General features: G+C 40.5%; 1 protein-coding gene across 2 annotated transcripts in view; it reads right to left on the bottom strand.

Annotated features, from left to right (window-relative positions):
• MARCHF6 (membrane associated ring-CH-type finger 6) overlaps window positions 1–23948 on the bottom strand; it is a 77200-nt gene that overhangs the window by 37734 nt on the left and 15518 nt on the right. For both annotated transcript variants that reach the window (XM_086361229.1, XM_086361230.1), the window contains exons 2-6: window positions 12844–12940; window positions 12018–12091; window positions 10093–10236; window positions 5494–5566; window positions 1436–1604 (exon numbers count right to left, since the gene is read on the bottom strand). In XM_086361229.1, coding sequence (XP_086217355.1) covers window positions 1436–1604; window positions 5494–5566; window positions 10093–10236; window positions 12018–12091; window positions 12844–12940 — 557 coding nt within the window. The remainder of the gene's footprint in view (window positions 1–1435; window positions 1605–5493; window positions 5567–10092; window positions 10237–12017; window positions 12092–12843; window positions 12941–23948) is intronic.

Here is a 23948-nt window from a genome sequence, read left to right as displayed (position 1 = left end):
TGTCTCAGTTTTGCTGTATTTCCAAATTGTATTCTCCTTTCTAAAAAAACAAAACTAGCAAACAGACAAAAACTCTACTAAAATTCCAAAAAATCAGCTCTCAAGGGCATCTCTTCTAAATGTATCTGAATTTGTACCAACTTGGTAATATAAGAACACAACTCACTTAACAGTATACACGTTCATTCAGTATAATTTAGAGATTAACATTTCACAAAGCATTATAGAAAATACATGAACAAATCTGGCTATTTTGAATACATCATTTCATAATCCTTCTTTATAAGGCAATCTCTTGTTTTTACTGATCACTTCAGGGATGAAAATGTATTTATGCACTCTACTTGTTTACACACATACTGATATATAACTTAATTTTCAGTCATCAGTTAACACCTGAGGAAAGATTTCTCATGTCTGCACTGCAGGTTAAGCCTGTCCACAGGAACGTCATCAGTTCCCACACACTCATTTCTCTGCCTCTTCCTGAATTCTGCAACCCACCAAATGCAAAGACCCAGTTGCAGTTAATTAAAACACTGAACTCCTATAAAGGTAACAAAGACTCTAATAAGAGAATATGAGATACAATGATGAAGTACTAACACTAGATTAAGAAAAGCATGCTTGCTTTATAGTCCCATTTTTTCACATGTGTAGTTTTCAAAGAAGCTGTACCCTTAAATCTGTAGAGAAAAGGGTATGGCGGAATTTGATGAAATCAATCCTAACACTAGAAAAAGCGAAGGTACTTAAATGAAAAACTGTCGTTAACTATTTATAGAGTTAATTTTATAGTCAATTTTTTCATAATAAAAATTTTACAAGGTGCAAATTGTTTTTTTATGTGTCAGTTCTTTTTTTTCTATATCTTTAGCCCTGTAGTTTCTCAGTAAACAAGATACTAAAAATCATTTATCATACCGTCCTCTTCGTAATGCCTCAAGCAAACGCTCTTCATCTTGCATGCCATCTCTCATTAAGAAAAAGAAAAACTGTACAAGACTGTTATCAACAGTATTCCTTTTTTTCTACTTTTGGTAATGTTTCTACCAAGACAAAGGTTGAGTTGTTTTACACATGAAGACACTAATGAACAAAGAGGGCAAGGGGCCTCCTTAATGTTAAGGAGCACGTCAAAAGGACATGAAGGAGATTTGGATATTAAGTTCCAGGCAGCTGTTAGCCCAGGTGAAGGGAATGAAGGCGCACTCGGTACACAACCTAATACTGCCCCCATCTCACCAGGAAACTAACAGGCAAAGTCACAGCCACGTGCTTCTGATTTTTCACTTCTCCCTTAAACTTCTCCCAAACCTTGTCATTGTCCTGCTTCGCAATGAGGGACACGGGAGTCAAGCCTTTGGATCCTGGAGGGGGACAATAATTCGTAGTCCCACCCAGATCAAAGGAATTCGGGGACGGAAGGGTTTACCTCATTTTGGTGATGCCCAGCAGCATTGAAGGGCGGAGCGGCGTGCTCCAGCCAGATTGGGGCTCCCCCGTGGACAATCTGCTCTCGCAGCCACACCAGGCTGATGAACGCGCACAGTGTGCACGTCACCACAAAACAACCCTGCAAACAATCCGCCAACAAGTTGTCCCTGTTTAAAAAAAAAGAGGTATATAGAATTACTCCAAAGAACACTTCAAGTTAAGAAACCAAGGTAACATTCACTTTATACAAAAATCTAGAAAGAACAGCCAGAAAAGTGGTAACTTTTTGGTGAAAATCAGTCTCTCAAAAAGAGTTATTTCTGAGGATGGTGGCACTTTATCTATAAGAGGGTCAAATATTTGTATTTATGTATTTGTATTGTATGTGTTTATATTATAGAAGGCAAAGAATAACATCAGAACTACATAAACCAGCTATCCAGCCTCTTTGAGGATGACTGAGAAAAATGAAGGCAGCAAGCAAAAAATAAGAGTAGCCAAATACTGGACAAAGGTCAAGTATTAAATGCATGAATTTACTAAAGATAAATGACTCTGCCCAACACTTACTAAGAATTTTCTTATCCTTATTTTACACACAAGTTTAACCAACTTGGTTGGCTCATACTTAAACCCATGAGAATGAACAGAATCAGCAAATCAAAAAGAAGAGCCTCTAGTAAGGTCCAAAGACACTACAGGAAGGTTGAGAGACGCACAGGTCACAACACGTGAGGCAAGAAGCCTGTGGGAAGCTTTATGAACGCCTCATTCAGAAGGCAGACTGAATTTTGACGCTAACTGCAAATACACTAAAGTATGTTAGCTCCTCAACAAATTCTGACAGATCATGGGCAATCCACAGGACAATACACAGAGTATTACACTGCTGAACACTTCTTTGTTCTTTTCCTCCCTGAAGGAGCATATCCTTCCCTGGTCTATGTCTGATTTTAAAATAATTCAAAGGTAACTCAACAATTTTGGGAGCCTTTGGAAAATTCACTACCATAATAAAATGACATTTTTCCCTTCATGGAGACTTAAGGAAGGGTCAATTTGGGAGACCCCAGCCTTTAAGCTGCAAACTGAATAATGTGGTCCTCAGATACTATCTGGAATATATCTTAATAGAAAGAGGAATGATAATCACCCCTCTGGTAAGGAACCCTCCAGACCATTAAAATTTTGATAGGTGGGGACCCCTCTTGACTCCTGTCTTGTCACCAGTAGTAAGAACAGCAACCGATCACCGCAGACTTGAAACAGTGACAGACTCCTGGTAGAATCCTCTGCTTTTTCCTCACACCTTAACTCTGGGCTGGTTTGGGAACCATCTGGACCATAAATGAGAATTCCTGAGTTCCAAAGCCTAGAAGAGAGCTTTCAAGATTCCATCCTCACCCTTTTAGAAGGCTGCCCTGAGATCACCATGTAAAGAAGCCCCACTAGCCTTCTGGAAGAGAGGTCATATGCAAGAACCAAAGTACCTCATCTTAGACCATCCCACCTCAGTGACACACAGGCATAACTGAGGCAAGTCCAACAGGTAAACTGATCAGCTGAGCCCAATCCAAACTGTTAACCCCTGGAATTACGAGTGAATTAAAACGCTTGTTGTTTTAAGGCACCAAGTTTTGGAGACAGCACGTTTTGTAGTAATAGTTAACTGACAGACTGTGCCTTGAGATGTTGAAGACCTGGGCTATGGAATATGTAGCGCCTGCTAAGGTACTAAGAAATTTTAAGTAAACTTTCAGAAAATATAGAGAAAATGAAACATTACTCAGAAAAAATAAGTGATTTAACTATAAGTGCTTTCAGAAAAACTGGTTCAATTCTTCACATTCTAAAAGGCAGCATGAGATTATAAAATCTACCCACGCTTACAATTTCTTTCAACGATCCCCACCAAGCCTCCAGTATTCTTCCGGTGGCAGTGAGGAAGCTCATGAAGGCAATTCAGGCGTGGCCCTAACCCACCAGGCTGGCGTGAAAAGGGGAGCCTGCCAACGTAAAGCAAGCAGCAGCTCTGCGTTTTGGTGGTAACTGTGCTACTGAGTAACAGTGCTCAAAATTCACACACGGTTTTCACATATATTTGTGAATTTAATCTCTAAACGTGCCTCAGGGAGTGGGGTTCAGCCCACTCTGAAGAGTGGGCTGTTCAAAGATTAAATTCACAAATACACATAAAAACTTAGTATGAATTTTGTCTGATGAAAAAACAAGGGTTCAGACCGTCCAATGATTTGCCCAAGGTCACCAAAAAGTTGCAACTTTATTCCGGTGCCAGGGTTCCTTCCGTTACAACCTCAGTGCACAACCTAAATGACCACACCAGCCAAACAATCAGATGTTTAAGGGTCCCACCAACAAACAGTAAAGGCGGTAGGCAAGTAGAATACTGCCCTGAGACCAAAACACTAAAACTTCTGACATGGTGGTTTCCATAGGCACCTGGTTTTTCACAAAGCCAAAGCCTCCCAATTTAAGCTTTGGCAAATATTAACATATTTTGCCACTCAAAACAGAAACCATAAAAGAAGGAATACAGCCCACTTTACTGGAACAGCACACAAGGGACCTCAAGTCATCTTTTCTAAATAATCAGGATACTGACTGGCTGCTACACTGTTCTCTCAAAAGATACAATGATAAATACAACTCAGGCTCAAACTAAATGGAACAGGACCACCCTGTTTGAAACAGTTATTTTATTATTTCATAGATGTTAAAATGTAACTTTCATCACTTTTAACTTTTTTCTGACCTCCCTTGATATTTTTAACATGAGCTTTTTTTCAGTATACAATTTCTAAAGGAAAGCCAGAGGTGAGTTATGTCATAAACACAGAGACATAATGAATGACACTTCAGCCATTTAAGATTGATTTTCCTTGCCTCCATACTACAACTGTGTTCTAGATGGCTGAGATAAAAACCTGATGTCCAGATATAGGAATGCTGTCGTATTTATTTCCACTGAATCACTTCACAGGTTAGTATTTTCATACAAAGGGTAATATTATTACACTATTTCTAAATTCTCAAGTGTGTCAAATCACTGCTTCTCCTTTTTATCATGGCCACAGCCATTAGTGCCCTATTTCCAAGATTCCTATCTACTTATGAACATTACTTCAGAAGCTGTTCTAATGTGAATAAAATCCAAAACCTTTTTTCTGTTTCCTATACTGTCAAAGACACAGAAATAAATAACTTAACTGTTTTATCCAAAAAGGTAAAACCAGCAGGTAAAACCACCAGTAGGAAAACCAAGCTGCTGACACATCTAATATTTCTACGTATTTTCAACCATAATTCAAAATAACGATGCAGAGACTTGATTTCTTGTTTATCAGAAATGAAACATGCTCTCCTGCACTCTTCTATTGTCATTTGGCTTGTTTTCATAATATAATCTGAATGCCTCTATTCTAAAAAACAGTCTTATATTGTTCTTTGCCTTTACTTAGGGATCAGAAACCTAAGGTCAGTTGGGTACAAAAGAAGATTTAGCAGAGGTCCAATCTTTTGCAAGCTTAATATTCTAATGATCTTGATACAGTTAATCATTCACAGCATTTCTAATTCTAACATCAATAATAAAAATATAAGTCACATGTCTTTCCCAAGAAACTGCAATTATAATGCTTCATGTCAAATTAAAATACAATAAAGCTACAGTCAACAAGTTTTTAGAGTCCATAACCTAACAATCAAAAAAACATTTTAAAAAGATATCTGGCTTCAAACATCTGTGTTGTTAAAAACACGTTTAAAGGAACTCTCAGCATCTACGTGTAACAACAGATTTTCTCGCACTATGTGACAGCTTACTTAACTAGCTTTCCCACTATTACCAAATACTCCTTTAAGACGGTATGTTTTAAAACATCATTCTCATATATCAATTGCTTCCCCTGTAGCTGTTAGAATAGGTAAGAGGAATAGAAGGACTTTTCAAATCACAACAAATCCAAGCATGTGGAAGAAAAGATGAGCACCGTTCCCACTGCGCGGCCTTCCACCGCCATGAGGTTCAATACTCACGTGGACAGCATGTCCAGCGGCAGCGTCAGGAGGGAGCTCACAGAGCCAGTAAACAAGCACTTGTAGATGCGGCCTGCCAAGAAAGGGCACAACAGCACAGTCACAGCTCTCATCACAACTCAGTCATTCAGTTAAACAGAGGGAAAGTGTGAATGCCACTGAAATAAACAGTCTTTGCAAGTTTGAATCTCAAAATACTAAACTAAAAAAAAAAAAAAAAAAAAGATCAAGCATTAAAAATAGAGATAGTAAAGAGTAAGTATTACACAATAATGTTTAAAGTTTAGATTCTCTCTAGATTTACTTACTTGTGTTTACTGAATGAGCTTAGATGTTTGGAAAAAAGAGGGGGAGGAATCCAGAAAAGATCTCCAAAATTATAATACAGAGAATTTTTTTTTAACCTAGAATTTCAAAATTCATTGAATCTGCTCATGAAAATGAAGTTTTGGGGGTACACGCTTTTTGAAATTAAAAGGACTTTTCAGTAGAGTACATGCTTCAATGCTATGAATAGCAAACTAACAACCAATTTTTTAAAAACACAAATTCAAGGGTCTTCTAACTAAAGGACAAAATCTTCAATCTGGCCATGAAGGGAAAATATGAAGTAAAGGTCAATATACAGCCATTCCCTATCCTCTTACCAGAACATGCAGGAATAGATTTGGAAATGGGGCCCAAAAGTTGAGGTTTTCTTTCAAACCAGTACTTGTGTGTTAGTTTAAGCATCCTCTATAGCCTTGTACCAAAAATTTACAGTAACTTCAATGGCTGTTTTCAAATGTCAAGTCAAAATAGAAAGATAGGAACAGATTTTCTGTAATACAAATTGCTTTATCTGTGTATAAAATATTCAAAGCAAGTATGTTTATAGCAAAATAAAACTGACGGAAGGCCAATTGTCTGTAGATAAAATGGATTCATAAATTAAAGGCCTCCTTACTAGTGTGCTTAAAAACAGGGCAGTTCAACACCTTCCTACATGAAGACAGTCATGGGCACATTGCTAACTTAAAGCTGCTGCTGCTGCTAAGTCGTTTCAGTCGTGTCCAACTCTGTGCGACCCCATAGATGGCAGCCCACCAGGCTCCCCCGTCCCTGGGATTCTCCAGGCAAGAACACTGGAGTGGGCTGCCATTTCCTTCTCCAATGCATGAAAGTGAAAAGTGAAAATGAAGTCGCTCAGTCGTGTCCGACTCTTAGTGACCCTATGGACCGCAGCCTACTAGGCTCCTCTGTCCGTGGGATTTTCCAGGCAAGAGTACTGGAGTGGGGTGCCAATGCCTTCTCTGGCTAACGTATGACATAGATTTTAATTGTGTGTGAGTGTATGTGTAAACAAGTCAGAACAGAAATCAAGCTTGTTACCTGTTACTTAAATCCTCAAAGTCCTTACTTAATTTTTGATTATTTGATCTATTGATTTCAGAGAAGTGTGTTAGTTTTCCATTATGACTTTGAATGTTTTACATTCTAAGCCCTGTTTGCTGATGCATAAAAATTCTTAAGTTTTCTTTTATTAATATGAAATAAAATGCTTCTCCTCATTTAAAGTGTTTCATCTTGAAGAGTATCTGGCTGGTGAATACTGTTCCTGTGTTTTGTTAGCTAACAAATCTCTCCAACATCAGCCCCGGCTGTTTTGTACTTCTTTCTCGTTGTGGAACAATTTCATATGTACACAGTGATCACAGCTACTGTGATCACTTTTACTCCGCTTTCTCTGTCCTCTCTTCTTGTCTTTCCTGTCCTTTGTTGGACTTCAAATTTTATTCACTGTCTCCTATTCCTACTCCCTAGGATAAAAACTCACCATCTTACTTCTATTCTCCAAGTGATTACCTCTAAGTTTCGTTACTTTTTTATTAAGGTAAAATTCACATAAATCTTAAGTGTATCTGCGTGAATTTTTACATCACTGTATATCCAAGTAACTGCCACCCAGATAAGATTCTCCACATTTCTAGCTCTCCAGAAGGCTCCTTCAAGCCACTTCCCAGTCAGTATCTCCAGCACAAGGTGACCACTATTCTGATCTCTATCACTGCAGATCAGTTTGGCCTATTTTAAAAAGTCAGGTAAATGCAATCATACAATTCATACTCTTTGTGCCTGGCTTCTTTTTCTCAAAGAAGTGAAGTTCATCCATATTATCCTATGTCACGACAGCCAGCCCTTTTGTCATCACTACGTAGAATTTCCTTATAGGGATAAGTGCACAGAATCCATTCTACTGTTACTTGGTTGGTTCCAGTTTTAAACTACTATCTGCAGAGCTGCAGTGATCACACTATTATATACAAGTCTTTCAGTGGACACAAGGCTGTGTCCTGTGAATATTTCTGTAATCAATATTCCCAGAGATAGAACTGCTGGGTCATAATGTATTGAAAATATTAACCACCGAAAGATAATGCCAAACAGCTTTCCAAGATGGTTATACCATATTTATATTCATTACCACTGATGAATACATGTTTCAGATGATCCACATCCTAATAAAAAGCATTTGGCACTGTTTTTTTCCTTAACTTCAACCATTCTGCTGATTCTGTAGAGTACCTTTCTTGTACCTTCCCCTGATGACTAATGATACTAAGCATCTTGTCACGTGCTTACTGGCTATTTAATCTTCTTTCCAGAAACACCTGTTCACATCTGCTGTCCACGTTTTAATTGGCTTGTCTGCCTTTCTCTTAGATTTAATAGTTCTTTTATTATATACTCCTTGCAAATATCCTGGATACAAGTCCTTGTTAGATATGTGAACTGCAGATACCTCCTCTTACTCTGTAGCTTGCCTTTCTCTCTTAAGCGTATCTAAGCATGAATTAAAAACCTTAACTTTAATTAAGTCAAATTTCTCAATGTTTTCTTCTACAGTTATTCTCATATATTATCTTTTAGAAATTTTTAAAATTTTAATGTTCACAATCAGACTATGATCTATCTAAAATTAACTTGGGTCAGGTGGGAGATGATGGTATGGTTCGTTTTTCTCCATATGCCCCACCAGTTGATGCTATATATTTATTGAAATGACCATCTTTCCTCCCCTGAACAGTGGTGGCACCTCTGCTCTTAATCACCTTTGCTAGTTCAGGACTCTTACTTGGCTAGGCCTATATTTTCTTGTTTTGTCTAAAGCATCTATAATTTCCCCACAAGTAAAACAAACAATCTAAAACGCTCTCATTTCTATCCTCCCCTCACAAGATTCTTTCATGTGAAGATCACCTAGAATTTTAGTTTCAGATCGACACCTAAAAAACTGTAGTGCATGCATGCTCAGTCGTGTCCAACTCTTTGCAACCCCATGGACTGTAGCCACCAGGCTCCTCTGTCCATGGAATTTTCTAGGCAGGAATACTGGAATGGGCAGCCATTTCCTACTCCAATTATTGTAGATTAACAACAATTGTAATTTAGCTGTAAGAAGTACTTGTTTTTCTTTGTAAATTATACCTTTCTCTTTGATTCCTTGCTCTCCTTAGTAAAATATGTCTTCAAACACTATTTCATAAATAATTTGAAGTAGTAAACTTTCCAACTCCTTGCCTCTATTGAAATGTCTGTATTTGTCCTTCTATCTGAATAATTTTAGAAGATTTTAGGTTCAAAAATTTTGTCAAATTTTGAAGCTTCGGCTGTCTTCTAACATTCAGCCAGCCTGACTGTCATTACTTTGCAGGATAATCTGAAAGCATAATATCTATACACTACCCTATTCAGCACTGGAAAACTTTAGAATGGGCCTAGCTTTGCCTCTTTCCTTTATCAGACTCAGCTTTCTCTTTTACCTTCTGGAACTAGTTACTAGTCAGATACTGAAACAACAGGATGTGGCCTCCATCTCTCAATTTTTTCCTTCATACTTACAACTTCTTGTCTGAGTCATATCCCAGAGAACTTGCTCAGTCTTCTAGCTTACTAATTCATTCTTCAAGTGAATAGTACCTATTCTGCTATTCTCATAAGATTTTCATAATTCATCAAGCTTATTTAAGAAGATATGAGGATATTAATCACACGTAAAAATCTTGTTTGCATTTAACTCTAAAGAATCCTATCTACATACTCTGGCACATATACTACTGACTCCTCTCCATGTCTTTAAGAACACAAAGAACCTAGAGAGAATCAACTAAGAGTTAGTATACCAATTTCCCAGAAGTACTCCTATATTTGAAAAATACACTTCCCAATTCTCCAGGACCATTGGGGATGTGTTTTTTAGAGAGGGATTACAAAAAAAAAAAAATCTCAAAAAAACACATCTTTTGCCATTTTTGAAAGCTCTGATAAACTTCAAAGAGTAAAAGTCAATTTCCTTTCAATTATGCTTTGATTTTGGTTTTTCAATTCTCTCATGAACTTTCATTATTAGCCTCTGTATGCTGTGTTTCCCACATTCATTTAAGAAGCTCACTTGTTAAAAAATGGTTTTTCATTCAGGTAAATAACATGTTCTAAATGAGGCTTTCCTAATACACAACATTATAATATCTAATAAATATCACTGAAAAAAATATTTTATAATATTAAACAGTTGTGTAATATTTAAACAACTCCAGCAGTAGGGAAATGAATACTCACATGCTGTAAGAGGAACAACTCCCAACCATGCAAAGGCCACAAGTGTATAATGAAACCAATATCGTATTGCAGTGCCAATACTTGTAACCAGTCCAGCAAATATGTCCTGGATTGGAAGCCGTGAAGGCATATCTGGGGAATAAACTGTAAGGGGGGAAAAGGAAAAAGTTCAAATTCATGAAGATTCAAAAATAGGTTACTTTGTAGGCATATAGAACTATCTAACTTTTGACCTTTGCATTGCACTTAAGTATTTTGTCCCATATGAAAAATAATTCAAATAGTTACAACATAATACTACATTTACCCAGAAGTCATTTATGAGAGCAAATCACATAAATATAAAAGCCAACAAAATAGGCCTCTGAGCAGGAAAAAAGATTCAAGAGATGTACACATCCCCTCACTCAAGAGCCAGGAACTTTATGCAAGGCTAACTCACACACATTTCAGCATTCAAACAATATAACCAACTAGTTTCCAGAGTTATCAAAGATCACCTAAAGCAGTAGGAGCAAAAGATGAAGCTGACAGAGGTCCTCAAAAAAGAACCCTCCCCCAATACTAGCCTCAGCAGCAGCACTCACAGTGCACAAGAATCTGCAGCAGAGCTACTTCCTACAGGAGCAAACAGCCCACTGGGGTCCATTAGCCACTCCCCGCTCCCATTTTAGCACAATCAACATTCAAAGGGTAAACTGTTATGATTTTAATCATATATACTCTTTACATAAAAACAAAGTAAAATTAACACTAGTTTACAGAATTTACACCCAGCAGTTCAAGATGCTTAAAACAAACACTAAAGCATAAAAAGCTTTGGGGGAGGGGGCAGAAGAGAAAGAAGAGCAATGTACTAGGATCCCAGAGTGAAAATATGCTTCAAATTCTTGATACCTTGCCAGTATGAACATCTACTTATTTATAAAGTATATAATATTAAGTATAAATCAATAGGCAAAAGACTTATAAATTATAATTGGGATTCTAAAGATCTGCAAAATATTTACCATAGGCTTACAAAACATTGAGCTTAAAAAGTCTTGTTTTTAAAAAGTGAATTAAATATTTGTCATTATTATTGTTATTATTACAACCAACACAATTTTAACTCAAAAGATATCCCAAATTTTAACAGGGATGGGACATTTGACAAATTTAAGGCATCATTAATTACTCACTTTTCTGGGTAAATAATGGTATTATAGCTGTTTTGTTTCTTTTTTTTTAAAGAACCCTTGTCTTGGAGGTACATGCTAAAATATGTACATATGAAATCATAAATAGAATTTCTGTAATAAGAATGGAGATGTGGGAACAAGAGCATAGGGAACCACCAGAGAAGCCCACATGCAATTGAGACAGGCCCCCAGTAAACGGCCTGCAAGGGACTGAATCCTAACAAACACCTGAGCGAGATCAGAACAAGACCTCACCCCACAGCTCCCAAGCCAAGCCTTCAAATGACACTGGGGCTCTAGCTGACAAGACTGACTGCAAGCATATGAGAGATGCTGAGCCAGAGATAGCCAACAAAGGTGGGTCCAGATTCTGGATCCACAGAATCTATGAGACAATAAATGCTTGCTGTTAAAGAGCACAGGTGACTACACATAAGGGCTATGGGTTGAAAATGGATGCAACTGAGTGATGGATACACTTAGGTTCATTATACCTTCATATATGTTTGAACTCATCTAAAATACAAAGGGGAAAGAAAGAAATATCTCACAAATTAAATCACACATGTGTGTGTTAAAAGCTAACATGTAATTTTAAAAAATGCTTTCCAAAATGCTATAGCAATACTTTCTATTACTATCAAAAACAAATTAAATCAAACATAGTTGCTTTAAAACTGTTTAAACACCTTTAGGTAGCCAGTTATAATCTAGAAGTGCAGTGAAAACTTCTGAAGAACTTACTTGGTGTGAAAGCAAACCTGTGCTTGCATAATTCACAGTATTCTTTTCGACTGTGTTTCAGCCACTGAACTAAGCTGCAATTACAAACATATTCATAAGTATAATATTTATGACAAGGAAATTTTGAGGTTTCACTGAAAACTAATATTGCTTTACTAAAGTTTTACATATCACAGAGCTTTTACGATTTTAAATTCGAGTATCTTTAATTTTTTTTTATCACTGATGCCCTCGAAGAGTACAGAATTATAACAAATAAAGATAAAAAAACACGAGTTTCTACCACTAAAAAGCAACTGAGATTAAACTGAACAATTAATTAATGTAAACTGTAATCTCCTCAAAGACACTCTAACACTGGTTTAATAACACTGCTGCCTGGTGGCCAGGCCTATCACTAATTGGCTGGCTGGGCCACCGAGAAGTTAACCTTTCTATGCTTCAGTTTCCTCATGCGAATGACAGTAATACTCCAACCTCGCAGTTCTGTTGTAAGGATTAAATGAGCTAAAATGTACAGAAGCACTGAGTATTCCCTGACACAAAGCATTTCCTCAATGTAAGCTATAACCATCCTAAGCAAAACCAGAAAACCGTAATACTCCCCATGAACATATAAGCTCCCCACAGTAGAAACAAACAAATGGGCAAAAGACAATATACCAAAATGACATGGCTTGGTAATAAGCAATAGGGATAATCTCCAAACATAGTAAAAAAATTTTTTAAATATCTAGTTACAGAAAAAGTCATTGAAACAGTTCCCTTTATTATACAGATGACAAAAGTGAAGCTCAGGCAAAAATTTTCCAAAAGGATGACTCACCATTCTTGATGGATAAACTTAATACTGCCAGTACACACACAAGGATGATAAAGAGGTTTCTCAGGTGTTCCTTCTGACCGACACACTCTACATATGTCTATTAATGAAAAAAGAAAAACTGAATTATTTTGGTTATAATTTATGAAAAATAGACCACCAAAGACTAAAATATTGCTTGTCAAAGTAAGACTCTGTCACTATATAAAACATCATTAACATCATGGAGAACTGAAAAGGGTGATCAAGATGATAATCAAATATATCTGAAACTTAAAATCCCTATTATATAGAAAGGTCAATTGTTTCTTTGTATCAGAGTTCTGTAAATAAATAAAAATTGAAAATGACAGAAACAGTGGTTTTCTTTAAAACTGCATGGTGCTTAGTCGGTCAGTCGTGACACCTCTTTGCAACCCAACAGACTATAACTATCCAGGCTCCTCTGTCCATGGAATTCTCCAGGCAAGAAGACTGGAGTGTGTTGCCACGCCCTTCTCCAGGGGACCTTACTGACTCCAGGATCGAACCCAGGTCTCCTGGCATTGCAGGCGGATTCTTTACCGTCTGAGCCACCAGGGAAGCTCTAAAACTGCACACCCTCATAATTAACAGACTATAGATAGAAATAAGCAAAAATCAATCACATTCTTCTCCTAACACTTTAAAGTCCTAAGTCCAGTCCTAAGTTTAAACTTCACAAAAACATTACCTCAGGACTTATAGAAACAGCAGTGAGTGGCCCTGGGGACAACCCTCCACTAGAGGGAGACACTGTAACAGACACACACACAATCAGGGTGTGGAGGGGGCACCCCAAGACCACGAAGGCCAGAGAGAAACAGCCAGAGGCCGCCTTAAGCAGAAACTATTGTGGCTCAGCTGGTAAAGAATCCGCCTGCAATGTGGGAGACATGGGTTCGATCCCTGGGTTGGGAAGATCTCCTGGAGAAGGGAAAGGCTACCCACTCCCGTATTTTGGCCTGGAGAATTCCACGGACTGTACAGTCCTGCTAAGTCACTTCAGTTGTGTCGAACTCTGTGCAACCCCATAGACGGGAGCCCACCAGGCTCCCCCGTCCCTGGGATTCTCCAGGCAAGAACACTGGAGTGGGTTGCCATTTCCTTCTCCAATGCATGAAAGTGAAAAGTCAAAGTGAAGTCGCTCAGTCGTGTCCGACCCTCAGCGACCCCATGGACTGCAGCCCACCAGGCTCCTCCGTCCATAGGATTTTCAAGGCAAGAGTACTGGAGTGGGGTGCCATTACCTTCTCCGACTGTACAGTCCAAGGGATCGCAAAGAGTCAGACACAACTGAGTGACTTTAATCTTCATCATGGGAGCGCAGGGATATGGGTCTGCCGCCAGAGGGCAGCAGCTCCTCCTCACACTCCTGCCCCAAGTGGTTCTAACTGCACCGCCGTCAGTCTGCCTGGGGTGGTGGGTGACATGCAGAGGACTGAAAGCGCGCCATCAAGCTCTCTTGTTCATTAATGTGGTCCTTCCGCAGGACCACCTACCAAAACCTGGTAGTGACTTTCATTTAGAACGGCTTCTCAGCGAACCACCAAGGCCAAATACCAACCCCAAGGTGGGAATGTGAAGGGCAACGGGCAGTGTGAACAAGGGGCAGGGACTTGATGTAAACTTCTGATCTACTCTGTTACAGGGAATTCCTCATTAATGAGTTAACAACTGCAACCCAGAGCCTACCTCTAACGGATTTAATAATGAAATCTCCAGCACCCGTCCGACTGGAAGCACACATGCTGAGCAGTGTGGTGCGGTTCTGGCCACTTAAGGGCATCACAGACTTGTGACTGCTCAATCTTGGGCAACTAAACAATATTTGTTGAAGTTAAGGCTATCAAGCGCTTGGGGTAACCTATGGTTAGCACACTAGTCTCCCTGTTATCTACAAACCAGACAAATCACTCCAGGAAGACAGAAAAGCCACTCACCACCACCCAGGAAAAAGCTATCAAAAGTGTCAATCCTGGTTCCCATGGAGTCTAGAGTTATCTGAATTGTATCAAATTAAGCACAGATTGCACCACTGTGCCTTTAAATTTCAGTTCTAGAACCAGACACTGCAGCTACCATCATGGGAAGGACTTTGCTTTCCGGTAAGCTACCTGCACATTACCGGAAATAACGCTGGCAGTCGGCATCGTTTATGGAGAGACAATATGGGATCAGAATCTCTTTGAACCTCCTTTTTACACCTTCATCCTTAATTAATAAAAACATCTATGGCAACAGCTTTCACTCTGGTCCGTTTTGCATCAATCTAAGACTTTGAGCTCTAGCGGTGCAGTAGGAACGTCCCAGCCATTGCGTCTAATCGGCCTCTGCAAAGTTCCAACACAAAACAGAACCACGGTCCCATGCCATGATTTCCAGCGGCAGTGTTCAGGCAGCTCCCACACGTCAGCCCAGGGAAACCGGGCTAGGAGCCAGGAGGTCGAGAAGCAGGGCGTGGGGATAGGGGCGGAGGCTCCCCATCCGTAAACCCAGGCGGCAGATCACACGGTATTTTAACTGCGCCGAACTCAACACCCTACCATTGAAGCTGGAGATTACCTTGGCTGCTTCCCTCATAGCTCAGTCAGTAAACAATCTGCCTGCAATGCATTTCCTTCTCAGGGAAGATCCCCTAGAGAAGGAAATGGCAATCCATTCCAGTATTCTTGCCTGGAGAATTTCAGAGACAGAGGAGCCTGGTACAGTCCATGGAGTCACAAGAGTTGGATACGAGTTAGTAACTAAACCACCACCACCTCGGCTGCAGGTACTAGACTTGCCATGCAATGGATCCACCTTAAAGAATTTTAAGTGGACTCATTCCAATTACCAGACCTTCAGAGACCAGTTCTGTTTTTCATCACTGCCTCTCCACCCTTGGGCTTCGAGTAACAAGTCTGCTACCCCTTGGTTGGGATAGTCCATTACCAGGCTTCCTCTATGGAACCAAATCTGGGTTCCTCATCACCCAATTCCCAGTTGCCCTGGTCGGCACAACTTAACAGGGCCACAGGACATGCCCTCCTGGTGACCTAGAATCATCAGAGCTGAGCTGCGGATGCCCACGGGCGTGGGTGAGTTCTAGAATGGCCACGGTTCTGCAGGTAGAAGCCAAACCTGCACTCAAAGTCCTTCGCTATGTCAGGGTTGGTACCAGCGAAAATGCCTAGACCTCTGTGGATTAACTTTAGAGACAGGCATATGCCACCACAAGATCCCCCACTTACGGGGAGTCTGAGTACAAGTGTGGGCGGGCAGGTACAGTCACAGGGCAAGTAGTTCCACCTCTTCCTGTCTCTCCCCCAGCACTCAAGCGGCCCCGGGGGCAGGAAGTAGGGCGCAGCAGAGACAGTGTGGCAGGCAGGACACAGGGCAGAGGGAAGCAGTGGCAACACCGCTGGCCTCCCGTCGCCCTGGCAGCCAGCAGTTATGCGGCGAAGGACTGGGGTTGGGCCAGGGAGAGCCTCTGTTGGCACACTTGGCCAGCGGAACGCAGGGAGGTAACGTGCGGACCACCACCAAGGAGCGGGCAAACGTCTGTCGGTCAGCCTGACTCCTCCTAGATACGCACGCGGAGGCCCCTATGGCTCGCGGGCGCTGCGGGTGGGAATACCACGGAGACTGCGGGGTGCGCCCATCCACCACCGGGGCACCACAGTCCCCCACACTCCACAGGACGGCTGCAAGGGGCAGGCAGGGCTGGAGTTGAGCGCGATTGGGAAGACTGGATCTCCATTAGATCCAGACACTGATTTTCAGAAGATTCCATCCTTCTAAAGGACAAACCAAGGAACACAAAACTAAGCAAACATAACAAATCTAAATCAAGCCCCAGAGCTCTGCTCAACAGAGTCTACAGTACAGAACTGGGACTCACTGGGGCCCTGCAAGGTCAAAACTATCTCCGCTCTAACACGGAGAGTCTTCTCTCACTGTCTTGCCTGTGTACAGTGGCAGGTTTCCAAAGACTACAGAACACAACTGTTTGAATGTAGCTGCTTCCCACTAAACCAAACATTTAAAAGATATGCAAATATAAAACAAATCCACTCTTCTCACCAATATTCTGGCTTTAGAATATATGGTTATTTTCATGAAGAAAAATGTATATTAACACATAATGAGTGTGTTAAGTGAATAAAAATTTCTTAATGTTTTTATTCTCTTATATGGCAAATAAAAAGTTCTTCTGAGTCTTTCAGAAGAGTTTATGGGAATCCTGAGACCAAAAAAGTTTGAGGACCACTGCCTTATATAATTTTTTTCCCCACAGTAAAATTGACAGTAAACTATGACTCTCTCAAAATACACACGTACACAATATTATTATTTTATCAGAGACTTCACAAGCTCCACTGATTATATAAAAAGAAAGAAAAGGGAATATTTAGGCTTCTAAATCATCTTGTTTTAGAATCATGTAACTCTTTTACATAATAATAAAAGTGAAAATCAAACAAAGTAGAAAATAAGCCAAAAACAAATGAACCTGTGTATATCAAGCTTAATCACAGATAATAATTATTTTAGAGACTTGATAACATGATCATACATCCCTAGTAGGCTATATCCAAAGACAAAAGGGACTATAGAGATAACCTAAAGAGAATTCAGTAATCATCATGTTAATAGCAATAATACTGACAGGCATTTTTATTTTTTTAATTATTTATTTTTTTGGCTGCACCAAACAGCATGTGGGGTCTTAGTCCCCCAACCAGGGATAGAACCTGTGCCCCCTGCAGAGGAAGTGTGGAGTCTTAACCACTGGGCTGCCAGGGAAGCCCCTTGACAGGCCTTTTAAAACTTGGGAGGATAAAGACAGTAAGCAGTATGATAGTGGTATTACGGTTAGTTTTTTTAATAAGTTATTATCTCTTAGAATACATAAGCATTTACTGATGAAAAGATATCATATTTGGGATTTCCTTTAAAACAATCCAAAAGAAGTGTGGGGAAGCAAGAGGGAAAGAGTTGAGATAAAAGAACTGTCAGCCGTGCTTGTGTCTGTTGAATCTAGATGCTGGCAATATGATGGCTTACTACATTGATCTATTTGTGAGAATTTTAAATTTATGTAATTAAACTTTTAAACTATATAAATCAAAGGTTAAACATGCAATTTGGAAATATCATGCTGCTACTAAGTCGCATCAGCCGTGTCCGACTCTGTGCGACCCCGTAGACAGCAGCCCAATAGGCTCCTCTGTCCCTGGGAGTCTCCAGGCAAGAACAATGGAGTGGGTTGCCATTTCCTTCTCCAATGCATGAAAGTGAAAAGTGAAAGTGAAGTCGCTCAGCCATGTCCGACTCTTTGCGACCCCATGGACTGCAGCCTACTAGGCTCCTCCATCCATGGGATTTTCCAGGCAAGAGTACTAGAGTGGGTTGCCATTGCCTTCTCCGTGAAAATACCATAGCTGAACTTCTATTTTACTAAACACTACCAAGTCCAATTTTATCACGAAGTTCTTTAGTAGAGGGACTTACCATGTGGTTTATTTAATATACACACACAAATATAAAAACTTTTGTTAGCAATTTTCCTATTTTAGTGATTATGTTTTTAAAAATGTGTTAGGGGATTTCCCTGGTAGTTCAGTGGTTATGATTTGGAGCTCCTAATGCAGGGGACATGGACTCAATCCCTGGTCAGGAAACTAGAATTTCATATGCCACATAGCAAGGCCAAAAACAAATGTGTTCAAACTTCACTGTCTATATCCTCATCAGGGAAAGAAAGCAGAATAAGATCTAAATAATCTGTCTCAACATTCCAAAGGTCTATTTCTATGAGACCAACAATCCAATTCTAATTTAAAACCATGTAATCTAAATGACTCTAAAAAGAATTTGATCCAAGAAATAATATCACAAATCTCTTCTGTAGTACTGACGCTTTGTCTTTTCCCACATGATAAAGTTGTGACTACATGAGTTTTGTTCAAGCATACTTTCTGTATGAATATTTCCCTAAATGGAAAAGCAAAGATTGTTCCTCTAAATCAACCAGAATGGTGATAAGCCTCAGCTATACAACACTTTATGGCAAACACTGACTGTTCAGTAGGCCCCGAGCCACACACCTGATTAGCTGTGGCTTATCCCCTTTATCAGACAGAATGTGGTCCACTGGAGAAGGGTATGGCAAACCACTTCAGTATTCTTGCCTTGAGAACCCCATGAACAGTATGAAAAGGCAAAATGATAGGATACTGAAAGAGGAACTCCCCAGGTCAGTAGGGGCCCAATATGCTACTGGAGATCAGTGGAGAAATAACTCCAGGAAGAATGAAGGGATGGAGCCAAAGCAAAAAGAATACCTAGCTGTGGATGTGACTGGTGATAGAAGCAGGGTCTGATGCTGTAAAGAGCAATATTGCATAGGAACCTGGAATGTCAGGTCCATGAATCAAGGCAAATTGGAAGTGGTCAAACAAGAGATGGCAAGAGTGAATGTCGACATTCTAGGAATCAGCGAACTCAAATGGACTGGAATGGGTGAATTTAACTCAGATGACCATTATATCTACTACTGCAGGCAGGAATCCCTCAGAAGAAATGGAATAGCCATCATGGTCAACAGAAGAGTCTGAAATGCAGTACTTGGATGCAATCTCAAAAACAACAGAATGATCTCTGTTCGTTTCCAAGGCAAACCATTCAATATCACAGTAATCCAAGTCTATGCCCCAACCAGTAACGCTGAAGAAGCTGAAGTTGAATGGTTCTATGAAGACCTACAAGAACTTTTAGAACTAACACCCAAAAAAGATGTCCTTTTCATTATAGGGGACTGGAATGCAAAAGTAGGAAGTCAAGAAACACCTGGAGTAACAGGCAAATTTGGCCTTGGAATACGGAACGAAGCAGGGCAAAGACTAATAGAGTTTTGCCAAGAAAATGCACTGGTCATAGCAAACACCCTCTTCCAACAACACAAGAGAAGACTCTATACATGGACATCACCAGATGGTCAACACCGAAATCAGACTGATTATATTCTTTGCAGCCAAAGATGGAGAAGCTCTATACAGTAAACAAAAACAAGACCAGGAGCTGACTGTGGCTGACCATGAACTCCTTATTGCCAAATTCAGACTTAAATTGAAGAAAGTAGGGAAAACCACTAGACCATTCAGGTATGACCTAAATCAAATCCCTTATGATTATACAGTGGAAGTGAGAAATAGATTTAAGGGCCTAGATCTGATAGATAGAGTGCCTGATGAACTATGGAATGAGGTTCGTGACATTGTACAGGAGACAGGGATCAAGACCATCCCCATGAAAAAGAAATGCAAAAAAAGCAAAATGGCTGTCTGGGGAGGCCTTACAAATAGCTGTGAAAAGAAGAGAAGCGAAAAGCAAAGGAGAAAAGGAAAGATATAAACATCTGAATGCACAGTTCCAAAGAATAGCAAGAAGAGATAAGAAAGCCTTCTTCAGCGATCAATGCAAAGAAATAGAGGAAAACAACAGAATGGGAAAGACTAGAGATCTCTTCAAGAAAATCAGAGATACCAAAGGAACATTTCATGCAAAGATGGGCTTGATAAAGGACAGAAATGGTATGGACCTAACAGAAGCAGAAGATATTAAGAAGAGATGGCAAGAATACACAGAAGAACTGTACAAAAAAGATCTTCACGACCCAGATAATCACGATGGTGTGATCACTGACCTAGAGCCAGACATCCTGGAATGTGAAGTCAAGTGGGCCTTAGAAAGCATCACTACGAACAAAGCTAGTGGAGGTGATGGAATTCCAGTTGAGCTATTCCAAATCCTCAAAGATGATGCTGTGAAAGTGCTGCACTCAATACGCCAGCAAATTTGGAGAACTCAGCAGTGGCCACAGGACTGGAAAAGGTCAGTTTTCATTCCAATCCCAAAGAAAGGCAATGCCAAAGAATGCTCAAACTACCACACAATTGCACTCATCTCACATGCTAGTAAAGTAATGCTCAAAATTCTCCAAGCCAGGCTTCAGCAATATGTGAACCGTGAACTTCCTGATGTTCAAGCTGGCTTTAGAAAAGGCAGAGGAACCAGAGACCAAATTGCCAACATCCGCTGGATCATGGAAAAAGCAAGAGAGTTCCAGAAAAACATCTATTTCTGCTTTATTGACTATGCCAAAGCCTTTGACTGTGTGGATCACAATAAACTGTGGAAAATTCTTCAAGAGATGGGAATACCAGACCACCTGACCTGCCTCTTGAGAAATCTGTATGCAGGTCAGGAAGCAACAGTTAGACCTGGACCTGGAACAACAGACTGGTTCCAAATAGGAAAAGGAGTACGTCAAGGCTGTATACTGTCACCCTGCTTATTTAACTTATATGCAGAGTACATCATGAGAAACGCTGGACTGGAAGAAACACAAGCTGGAATCAAGATTGCCAGGAGAAATATCAATAACCTCAGATATGCAGATGACACCACCCTTATGGCAGAAAGTGAAGAAGAACTCAAAAGCCTCTTGATGAAGGTGAAAGTGGAGAGTGAAAAAGTTGGCTTAAAGCTGAACATTCAGAAAACGAAGATCATGGCATCTGGTCCCATCACTTCATGGGGAATAAATGGGGAAACAGTGGAAACAGTGTCAGACTTTATTTTTTTGGGCTCCAAAATCACTGCAGATGATGACTGCAGCCATGAAATTAAAAGACGCTTGCTCCTGGGAAGGAAAGTTATGACCAACCTAGATAGCATATTCAAAAGCAGAGACATGACTTTGCCAACAAAGGTTCGTCTAGTCAAGGCTATGGTTTTTCCTGTGGTCATGTGTGGATGTGAGAGTTGGACTGTGAAGAAGGCTGAGCACCGAAGAATTGATGCTTTTGAACTGTGGTGTTGGAGAAGACTCTTGAGAGTCCCTTGGACTGCAAGGAGATCCAACCAGTCCATTCTGAAGGAGATCAGCCCTGGGATTTCTTTGGAAGGAATGATGCTAAAGCTGAAACTCCAGTACTCTGGCCACCTCATGCAAAGAGTTGACTCATTGGAAAAGACTCTGATGCTGGGAGGGATTGGGGGCAAGAGAAGAAGGGGATTACAGAGGATGAGACGGCTAGATGGCATCACTGACTCGATGGACGTGAGTCTGAGTGAACTCCGGGAATTGGTGATGGACAGGGAGGCCTGGTGTGCTGCGATTCATGGGGTCGCAAAGAGTCGGACACGACTGAGCGACTGATCTGATCTTATCCCCTTTATCAGTACTTCCCTGGTGGCTCAGACGGTAAAGTGTCTGTCTACAATGCAGGAGACCCAGGTTCAATCCCTGGTTTGGGAAGATCCCTGGAGAAGGAAATGGCAATCCACTCCAGTACTACTGCCTAGAAAATCCCATGGACAGAGGAGCCTTGCAGGCTACAGTCCACGGGGTCGCAAAGAGTCAGATTCGACTGAGCGAACTGGAGGCCAAGAAAAGCTGCCTAAGAGCTAGGCTGTGCTTGGTCTATATCCTCAACTAAGTTTCCTTCGCTAGTCTGTGCGCATGGAGTAGAAGGCATGGAAGCTTCTTCCCTGCCAATCCATATTTCAGCAGAAAAACCTGAAACAAAGCAAGGTCATGGCCAAACATTTATTCTGGAAAAATAGATAAGAGCTATTAACAGTTGCTACTTTGCAGGGATCACAGTTGGGGAAAGAAGTTCTTTCCTTAATTTACATGGGTATGCTGCCTATAGTACACCTCTACCTCAGTATCCGTGGATGGATTGCTTCCAGGAGCCCCCACATGTAGCAAAACTCCAGGGCACTCAAGTCCCAAAGTCAGCCCTCCACATCTGCAAGTTCTGTCTGCATCCACGGATTCAAGCAAAGGCGCGTGAAAATTTTGATCTGCAGTTGGTTGAATTTATAGACATGAAACCCACGAACAGGGATGAGGGGCAACACCATATAATTACTGGAAGAAATCTGCATAAAAGGGGACCCAAGTAGTTCAAGCCACTGTTGTTTCAGGATCAACTGCATATATTTGTGTATGTGTCCATATATAATGGACATGAATTCGAGCAAACTCCAGAAGACAGGGAAAGACAGGGAAGCCTGGAGTGCTGGAGTCCATGGGGTCACAGAGAGTTGGACACAACTTAGCAACTGAACAGCAACAACACAAAATGATGTTGAGTGATAAAGAACCCCAGACACAAAAAGTTACTTACTCTTTGTAATTCCAAATGTAAAAAAATACAAAAATGTGAAAAACACGTATCACTAGAAAATCAGGATAAAGTTTCCTCCTAGAGAAAGCAGTAAAGACTAGAAAAGAATGGAAAGTTCTAGATCAAGATAAAATAGTCTTCTCCCTATTCCTCCTGCCAAGGGACAGCTAAAAACACAAGATATTATATACGAAACACACATAAGAAGACTAAAGAGTGAAGCAAAGGCAGACCAGCAAAAGGAGCTGGGGCCCCAAGGAACAACAGACACAGCAGTGAGTAGTGAGTTCTCTGGGTTTGTGTTTTGCCTTAAGTAGCCTGGAGTAGTCAGTTCTTCGCATCAGGAAGCCAAAGTATTAGAGTTTCAGCTTCAGCATCAGTCCTTCCAATGAATATTCAGGACTGATTTCCTTTAGGATGGACTGGTTGGATCTCATTAGAAAAGACCCTGATGCTGAGAAAGATTGAGGGCGGGAAAAGAAGGGGACGACAGAGGATGAGATGGTTGAATGGCATCACTGACTTGATGGACGTGAGCTTGAATTAAGTTCTGGGAGTTGGTGATGGACAGGGAGACCAGGCCTGGCGTCCTGCAGTCCATGGATCACAAAGAGTCAGATACAACTGAGTGACTGAAATGAACTGAGCCTGAACTAGAGATTAAGGTGGAGAAGCTGGCAACCTAGAAACAGTAACGAGAGCAGACCAAAAAAAGTCCCCATGAAAACCTGCTCCCTCTAGCCAAAGGACCGGTAAAGGGGCAACGCAGTAAGCCAGAAAACTTTATAGACAATAACTGCTGCTGTAATCCAGCCAAACAGTACAAGAAAAATTTCAACCCTACCACTGCCTCTGACACCAAGGACAAGTGGGGAGCAGACGGAGATCAGCTAACTCCAGTTCTAA

The sequence above is a fragment of the Bos grunniens genome, chromosome 20 (genome assembly GCF_055505025.1).
Source record: "Bos grunniens cultivar Pamir isolate PY7600 chromosome 20, Bosgru_T2T1.0, whole genome shotgun sequence".
Classification (NCBI taxonomy): Eukaryota; Metazoa; Chordata; class Mammalia; order Artiodactyla; family Bovidae; genus Bos; species Bos grunniens.
This window is presented reverse-complemented; position numbering and strand designations above follow the sequence as displayed.